Source organism: Gorilla gorilla, chromosome X, assembly GCF_029281585.2.
Source record: "Gorilla gorilla gorilla isolate KB3781 chromosome X, NHGRI_mGorGor1-v2.1_pri, whole genome shotgun sequence".
Classification (NCBI taxonomy): Eukaryota; Metazoa; Chordata; class Mammalia; order Primates; family Hominidae; genus Gorilla; species Gorilla gorilla.
Genome location: NC_073247.2, coordinates 164,395,100 through 164,403,976, shown reverse-complemented (window position 1 = coordinate 164,403,976; position 8,877 = coordinate 164,395,100). Strand labels below are relative to the sequence as shown.

The 8,877-nt window shown below is 50.5% G+C and overlaps 1 protein-coding gene across 4 annotated transcripts; it reads right to left on the bottom strand.

Moving 5' to 3' along the window:
- Nucleotides 1–2,880: 2,880 nt before the first annotated feature.
- On the bottom strand, nt 2,881–6,910 carry LOC129529978 (melanoma-associated antigen 2). Of its 4 annotated transcripts, none has more exons than XM_055376109.1 (3): nt 6,813–6,910; nt 4,532–4,597; nt 2,881–4,451 (listed from the first exon to the last, which is right to left on the bottom strand). In XM_055376109.1, exon 3 carries the CDS (start codon nt 4,384–4,386, stop codon nt 3,442–3,444), a length of 945 nt encoding a protein of 314 aa, XP_055232084.1. In that variant the 5' UTR covers nt 4,387–4,451; nt 4,532–4,597; nt 6,813–6,910; the 3' UTR covers nt 2,881–3,441. The 4 variants fall into 4 exon arrangements, with proteins under 4 accessions (XP_055232084.1, XP_055232085.1, XP_055232083.1 ...); XM_055376110.2 differs by lacking the exon at nt 6,813–6,910 and adding an exon at nt 5,417–5,889; XM_055376108.2 differs by lacking the exon at nt 6,813–6,910 and adding an exon at nt 5,431–5,889.
- Nucleotides 6,911–8,877: the final 1,967 nt, after the last annotated feature.

The window sequence follows — 8,877 nt, the reverse complement described above, 5'->3', positions numbered from 1 at the left end:
ACAGAAATACTAGCCGTGTCAGTTTAAGTAATTGCTAGCTGATGCAACAGAACAACCATGAATGGCTTGACACAACAGAAGTTCATTTTATGTGCAAATAAGTTCTGATGCGGTTTGGCAGGGGCTCTCCACTCTCACATGACCCAGGGATCCAAGCTGCTTCCACCTTTTGATTCCGTCATCTCAAGATGAAGCTGCCATGTTTGCTGTTGAAAGCAGAGAGAAAGCGTGGAAATGGCACACTGGCTCTCAAATGCCTGGATGTGACAAACAGTGCTTCTGCTCCTGTATTGGTGTAAAGGAAAAGTCACATGATCCTAACTGCAAGGACTTTACTGTTCCCATGTGTCCAGGAAGGAGACAAAGACAAAATGTGGGTGAGTACTATACCCTTCCCCATAAACTGTTACATAGTGGGTGCTCAACAAAAAGCAACTATGATCATTTGGTATTATACTACCCTTCTCATTTCTAGGAGGAGTTTCTGAGAAGGCCAAATTTACCTTGAAGTTCTCCAGCGTTTTCCAGTGTCAAATATGTGACTGATGTTTTCAAACATACGATCACAACTAACTGTTCAAGAATCTTGAAAGCCTCAGCAGGAAGGCTTTCCTTTGTAATATCCTTTAAATCCTTAGTAGGCTGAGAATTGTTCCTCCATTTGATTCCCAGTCAAAATGTTAACCTGTGAATTTCTGCTACCCTCCACACGCCTGTACACCTGTCGAGGTAGGCACACTGAAGGCCAGTATTTTCCTGTGGAGCAGGTAAACAGACAAGAAACAGAAGGCTGCTTAATTATTCCTCTTTCATTAGAGTTGACGTGTTTTCAAGGTATAGTTTTTAAACTCCTGGAGGACTCCAGAAATTTAGGAATTCAGCCTCAGTAAGTAGATGTTTGTTCCACTGGGGTTTCCCAAGGTTTTTCTCATCTAATACTCATGAGAGACGGTTTGCTCTTTGATCATTTATCTGTGCGTGTATTCAGAGGCGAATTCCAAAAGGATGCCCTGTGAAAGTCCGATTTCAAGTATCAAGGTGGTTCCAAATCCCTCTAACTTCAGGGTGACATCACACAAGAACCCTTAGATAATATGGCGAATCAGACTCCTCAGCCCATTCAGAAAACGATTAGAGAGTGTGTTGAAGACAACCAGAGTGGTAACCAAGTGTCTAAGCGTCACTGTCCCCGTGTGAGTTTTTATATCAAAAGGGTTTTTGACATCATATGGCTTCCTGGGTGAGAGACGGAACAGCCAGAGGACTTCTACTGTGAGAAGGAATGCTCCCTGTCAGGAGGTGAGCAGGGGATTCTGGGCTGTTCTGTGACGATCAGTGAGGAGCTGATCAGCAGGCCCTATAGGTTCCAGAGTCAGACAGGACACATGGAAGTGACCCGGGGAAATGTGCTGTAATTCTGAAAGTGCTGGGGCTGCAGAGAAATGCCCACAACTGGGCAGAGTTAGCTCTCAAGGAACCTAGCGCACACCAGCCCCAAATGGTGTTTGATTCTCACTGTCGCGTTCTCCAGGCCTGCTTCATTATGCTGGCCTCGAGGTCCTTCTTTTTGTCACCTGAGAGACATGGTGCAGTGCTGAGAAGAAAGATGAAGTAGCTGTCAGGAGGTCAGCCTCGGGCTCGGAGAAGTGGGGACAGCATGGGCTCTAAAGGAATTCAGAACAGGGGTCTGGTTCCAGCCCTGTTCCTTACTAGCCACGTGATACTGAGAAACACCCAGGAAATACCCTGTTCTTATATCCCAATTCACAAGCTCTGTAAGCCCTGGATTCTTCATCTGTAAGCAGATGTGTAAGGCCTGTCTAGTAGGACAGTCGGAGTGTATGCAATGCAGGTGAAGCACCTGGCTCCGGGCCTGGTGTAAATTACAAGTTTCACAAATGGTGGATGGCTGTTATTTCTAACATGCTTTAACCCCAGGCCCTAACACTGGGATTTTGTTGTTGTCGTCGTTGTTCTCCAGGACTTATCAGAGAACATACAGCTCAATAGGACATGGAATAATTAGCCAAAAAAGGAAGCTTCACCCGTAAAATTCAGTTAAGTATTTCCTCTTAGAGAATGCACTTCAAAATTTGGTTGTGAGGGAGTTTTGCCCAGCCAGGTGCAGCTCAAAGCTCCTAGAATGTGAGTCAAAGACCAACTCCTTCCCTCTCTCCCAGCTGCTTTCCCATCCAAACCACTATATTCATCCACTTTGTTACCATCCAAAATCTAGCCCGTGCTTACAATTGGTCAAATTGCACTTGAGATAACCTAGTTAGAATGCCTTTTTAATGGAGTCAGCTCTGGCTCTCCCTGCCTGGCAGAAAAGCACCTGGCCAGTGGCTTCTGGGTCACCCTACCTGGGAAATTCAGCCTTATCGCTCAGGAAACCCTTGCAGATGATGGGTGTCCATCACCTAGATCTTGGGCTGTGTTCAACAGCATTGGGCAAAAACACAGGACACCTTCCATTCCAGCCCCAGGTGGAGATTCCTCTCTCTTCATCCCCGTCCTAAGGAAACTGCTCAGGGTAGCATTCCATTCCAGGCTTTTCTCTCACCCTCTGAGAATCTGGCCCTGGACCCACCGGGCATCATTAGAATCAGCTCCTTCAGAAGCAACTGCAGGTTCCCAGATCCCAAATTGCCCCAGCTCAGGGCATTTATACTCACCACTCTCACCCGGAGCCCCACACCCTCCCCCCTGTCTTACATTTCCACTACATCCTAGAGGACTTCTCGCCACCTTAATTACATGACTGCAGCTCCTAGACTCTATGACCCTATGGGTAGACGTGAGTCTGGCTTACCTTAGAATCCCCACTACCAGGGCCTTCCACAGAGCAGATGCTGAGTGAATGGTAAAGAAATGAGCCAGTGAACAGGAAGAATTATTTATTCAGATTTAATTTCTTTTGCATTCTCAAAGAAGCAAAAACATACACATATTTTTAATTTTACATAATAGACTGAGGTATAAGGCAAGAATTAACTATCTTTTAATTTGAGTTCCTTGTATCATGTATTTTACTGCTAATTCGTTCACAATATAAGCAAATACATATTCCACTGCTGTTATTATGTGACAACTCACAAAATGGAATGGATTTCCCAATCTGAATAAAAAACAGGACTCTTACCCCTAAACTATATAAACAGCACTATGTGTGACTACTGTCATTCATAAACTTGGATGTTGAAGTTCATCCAACCATTTGTTAAAAGGAACATTTGAACAATTCCAACAGGAAACAAAGATAAATCTCAAAGTCATCCGATAGAACAGAAACTCACTGCTAAGAATGCTGACTGCTCTCTTCAAAGAGGCAAGAATGGGCCTCATATCACACGAGGCAGTGGAAGCTAATGGATGGGGCCCTGGAAGGTGCACTGGCCCAGACCCCCTCCCACTGGCCCTGGCTGCAACACGTGCTGAGACTCACTCCTCTCCCTCTCTCAAAGCCCATTCATGCAGGGGTGGGTAGGAAATGTGAGGTTCTCCACCGATCTTTAGTGTATGGTGCAGGACTTTCACATAGCTGGTTTCAATGAGGGCCCTTGGACCCCACAGGAACTCGTAGCACGCAGGATCACTGCCGGGCACCTGCCGGTACTCCAGGTAGTTTTCCTGCACCAGATCTTGGGTGAGTAGCTTCCTGGGATGTGGGAAGACACTGTCCTCCCTCCCCTCAAACACCTCCAACATACTCAGCTCCTCCCAGATTTTCTCCTCAGGGGCACAGTCGCCCTCTATTGCGATTATGGCCAGGACGATTATCAGGAGGCCTGTCTTGGGCATGATCTGATTGTCGCCCAGCAGGCCATCGTAGGAGAGGCCCAGGCAGGTGACAAGGATGTACAAGTGGCTGATGGGGACCACTTCCACCACCTCGATGCCAAAGACCAGCTGCAAGCACTCGGAGGCTTTGCTGAAGATCACAGGAAAGAAGTACTGCCAATTTCTGATGACACTCTCCAGCATTTCTGCCTTTGTGACCGGCTCCCTGGCTCGATACTTGAGGAGCAGAAAATGAACCAACTCAACCATCTTCCTACTGATTGCTGCTTGGAACTCGGACTCCAGGTCAGGAAACATTCTTGGCCCCTCCTCTTCTTGGTTGCTGGAGTCCTCATAGGATTGGCTCCAGAGAGGGTAGTTCATGGTAGTGGGGAGGCTGGAGGCTCCCTGAGGACTCTGGGGAGGATCTGGTGACTCGGCAGCAGGCACCTCCCCCAGGGTGACTTCAACTAGAGTAGAAGAGGAGGAGGCAGCCTCCTGCTCCTCAGTAGCAGGAGCCTGCGCACCCACCAGGCCCAGGGCCTCTCCTCGGGCCTCAAGGCCTTCTTCAGGCTTGCAGTGCTGACTCCTCTGCTCAAGAGGCATGATGACTCTGGTCAGGGCAGCAGGCAGGAGTGCGGGCAGGAGCTGGGCAATGAAGACCCACAGGCCTGGGGAGAGAAGGAGCGTGTGTGAGGCCTTAGGTGAGAACTGGACTGAACCTTGGAGGCTCTGACAAAGGCTTACTTACAGATCTTCTCCTTCAATGCTCCTCCAGTGCCTCGGGTCCTACTTGTCAGCCTGTCCACCTCAGAACCTGAAGGAGGAAGTGAGAGGGCACCTCAGGGTACAGCCGGCCAGCACATGCTGAGGCTGTAGGACTGAGAATAGGGAGGGTGAGGCCAGGCGCTCCGGAGTCCCATTTGTTCTGGGCGGGTGGGGCCCTTGGTGTGCATTCCAGGCAAACCTTCAGCGTTGGCACTGTCTGCGTCCCCTCTGCTCTGTGACCTGAGGACACTGACTCAGACCAAGGCCTCACTGCCTGATTCCTGGAGCTCCTGATTCCTGGGAGAGGAATGCACGGGCCTTCAGTGTGCAGACTGCAAGCACAGCCACGGATTCCCAGAAGTCTCAGCAGGGTTGGCCAGACTCCGTGAGGTCCCCACTCTACTTGGGTGGAGGGTCCCCTCTGTGCTCACTCAGGGCCCTCACCTTTCTCCTTGTAGGGCCTAATCCCACCCTTTTGCTGGTTTGAGAATCTCTCATGTCAAGAACTCACGTCCCTGATATGGTACAGAAGGAGATGAGGGGACCCACATCTGGCCATACACGACCAGGTCCTCCCGCGAAGGACAACGAGAGATGTCCAAATTCATTGGAGTCCAGGTGTCCTGGGTGACGAGTCCGCTTGGTCCTCACGTCCACTCCTGGCAGGGCCTGAGACCCTCCCTCTACTGACCTGACTCCAGCCCCTTCAGACCAAGGCCTCCCCTTCCCTGACATCAAAGATCCCAGGATAATGGAGGGACTTCAGCTGACAGCCCTGCCCAGGGTCTCTGAAGTAACCGCAGGGGCAGGGCAGATTTCTATGGGGCCCCCTGTCGGCATTCTGGCCCAGGGGTACCCTCAATCCTACCTCAGGCTCCCCACCTGGATGCTTGGCAGATCCTAGAACCACTGCATCTGTCGACCAGATGGGGGCCCCTGTGTTGACCTGAGTCACCTTCTGAAAACAAGGTCATCAACTCCCTGAGATCTGGAAACAGAAGTGAGGAGGGGCCACATCCTGTTACCCCCACGTGCGTTGTCCAGGGCTGACCCCTTTGGTTCTAGGGTGAACGTTATGATGGCCTCCTGTGGGTTACTCATCTTTACTCCTGCCAGGGACTGCCCTTTCTCAACCCCCAACCCCCTGAAATGAGCAGACAGCTCCTCTTTACACCAACACCTTATCTCCCTGAGGGTTCCCCAACCTCCTGCCTGTGGTACAAATGAGATTGTCACTTAGGGCCATCCCTGATCAGGTTCCCCCAGAGCTAAGAACAAGGGACGGCCAGACTCTGTGGCATCCCTTCTTTCTGGGCCGGGGGGTATCCCCAGTCCTCAAGAAGGGGGCACACCTTGGGTCTGGCAGATCCTGGGATTCCTCCCTCTGCTGACCTGAAGTCCCAGCCCTCAGACCACAGCCCTCAACTCTCTGTCACCCTGAAGGTGCAATGAGCACGGGGCACATTCGGCCACTGTGCCCAGGATCCCCCAGCCCAAGGTTGCCACTGATCTGGACTCCAAGGTCCCCTCACTCCTCCCTCTTCTTCCTCCCCTTGACTCCTCGCAGGGCTGGGCCCCAACTCCCTGCTGAAGTGGGTCTGTATCCCTAGGATTCCCGCGGCCGAATGAAAAGGTGGCTCAGTTTGAGACAGGGGTACAGTGGGCCCCCTGTCCTGGCATGCTGGGTCCCCTAAGGACTCCACTGTCTTCCAGGAGGGTCTGGGCCCTTCCTCTGCATCCCAAAGGCCATACTCACGAGACCCAACCCCTTCCCTCCCTTAGCCGTACATGTGAACGTCAGGAACCTCGTGCTTGGCCGCCATTCCCGGAGCTTCCGTGGGTTGATTGCAGGGGCAAAGCCCGGATTCTGCCAGGATGGTGGTGGGGGAGGAGATGGGAATGGGGTTTGGGGGTGGGGTTGGTGTTTGAGGGATGGGGGTGGGGTTGGTGTTGGGGGATGGGATTGGTAGTGAGGGTAGGGGGTGGGTTGCCCTCAGTCCCCTCTCGGGGTCCTGACCTTGATTCCTGGCTGAGTCTGGGCCCTGAGCACTTCTAACCAGCCCTGCCCTGGTCACACAAAGCTCTTAACGCCAGAGTTCCCTGCGGTTAAAGTGGCGGGGGGTGGCGGGGTGAGGTGGTGGCGACTCAGCCTGAGAAGTCTTCCCCTGCGGGGTGGTCCAGGCCCGGCAGCAGAGGCAGCGCTGGATTATTGGGGGCCCTCTGTCTGGGGTGAGGCCCGCCTCGGTCCTCCCTCGGCGTCTTACCTTGCCTCCTCACGGAGCCTGTGCCTGCTTCCCTCCGCCGACGTCAGGCCGTTGCTCAGGGCGAGAATCTCGCTGTCCTCTGACCCCCAATGCGCAAGTCAGTGGCGTCACATCCGGGCCCCGTGACTTCCCTGGGTTCACGGCAAGGGTGGAACCGGATTCTTCCTGGATGGGGATCTGGATGGGGGTGGGGGTAAGCATGAAGATGGTGTTGGGGTAGGGGTAGGGATTGGGACGGGGATCCTGAGGCTGTAGATCCTGGTGGGGTCGGGGGAGTTGGGGGTGGGAGGGGCCTTTGGTCATCCCTCAGGGTCCTGACTTGGATGCCAGGCTGAGCCTGGACCGCCATCCTCTGCCGATTGTGTCTGCTCCCCTCAGACCAAGTCTCTGACTCTGAGTCGGCCCGAAGTGGCATTGGGGGGAGGGGTGTGCTCGGGGTGAGATCATTGCCAGTGTGTACCAGGGCTGACAAGAGGGGCTGAGCTGGATTCTGTGGTCCCACTATGTGGGTGAGGGTGGATCCTCAGTCCTCACTCAGGAGGGTCCTCTTCCTCACTCCTGGCTGTTTGATGAAGGAATGGGTGGGAGATGCTCTGTTTCTGTCACCTCTGAGCATCTGCGCATCTGCACCCCTTGTAGAGAATGGCTGCGGGTGCCAGGCCAGGTGCTCCCTGCAGGGCAGGAGCTCCCGCGATGATAGTGACCTCTGGGAGAAGACGCACACCTTCCCACGGGGGCTCCTCCCCAGCCAGAGCTACACTTGGCAAACCTTTGGTCCTAAATGATTTATTCTCTGAATTGAAGAAATACGGTTTACATATCTTCTAAGTATATATGTAGGTAGCAATATATATATTTATTTCTATGAACTAACACCTACCCTTAGTATGCATGATTCACTCTGATATCCTAATCTACTTCCATTCCAGTCTTTGTGTTCTGTTGAAAGAAGTTTTTTAAAAAACATAATTCCTCTCCCACTATGTTGGTTTCAGGTTGTTATTAGCAGAACTCTGGAGCCATGCTGCCTTAACAAACCCAATTTTCCTGGTGTCCTGCTATTGCCTAGGGCTCTTGGCATCGTGTTTTCAGGGGCTGCCTCAGATTGTGCAATGAAGTGAAGTGGAAAATTTAAAACTTTTATTCTACCCATTCTGTCATCTGCCGTCTAGGCAGGCTACAAACCTCCCCAACATCCCTGCCGCTAAACCCCTCCAACAGACACTGCAAGTGTCACACACAAGTACCAGCTCAACACAGTCTCCAGTCTCACTCTGGGCTTTCCCTGTTTTGTTGTGTAGATTTTCTTGCTGATACTGGTTTTTTACTTTCTGTTTCCGTTCTATAAATTTACAGGGTTGATTTGGGAAGCAGAGCACAGCAGCCCAAATTTGCTTGTAATGTCGGCGGCTACAGGTAAGGCACTAAATTGTAAATAATTTAAGCTGAGTTTACATTTTCACACTGTTGTGTTCCCCGTGAATGAATATGTTATACTCCTCTATGGATTTCAAGCTCTTTTTTTCTGAATATGTCAGTATACTTCGGTAGTTGCCTCTATAAACAACTTATACATTTTTATTAGACTTCTATTCAGGTAATTCTTGGATTTTGTTGCTATTGCAAATGGCATATTGTCTACCAATTGTTGTAGTTAGTTATTGCTTTCGTGAGGTGAAGATTTTGATTTTGCTGTAGTAATCTGTTGCACACCTCGTTCTGAAGGCCGATGCACTTGAATATTCCGCATACCTTTTCCTTTGAATTTTCAAGATCGATAATGGTATCATCACTAAACATTACATGTTTTTCCAGTGTTCATACCACTCACTCATTTCGGTACTTACAGCTCTTTGTGTCTCAATCCTGATTTCAAATGTAGAGATAATAGGCTACATCTACTTCTCGTTCCTGACTTGAATGATAATTCTTCGAACATCTGACATTTAAGTATGTTTGCTGTTGATTTTAGGAAATGGAAGTTCTCTTTCAGTATAGGTTACCTAAATATTTTCTTTTTTACCATGAATTCATATTAAATTTATTTAAAAAGCTTTTTCTGTAC

What these genes read in the sequence shown, in the direction of transcription:
- LOC129529978 (XM_055376109.1), bottom strand. Translation starts at nt 4,386, where the DNA reads ATGCCTCTTGAGCAGAGGAGTCAGCACTGCAAGCCTGAAGAAGGCCTT.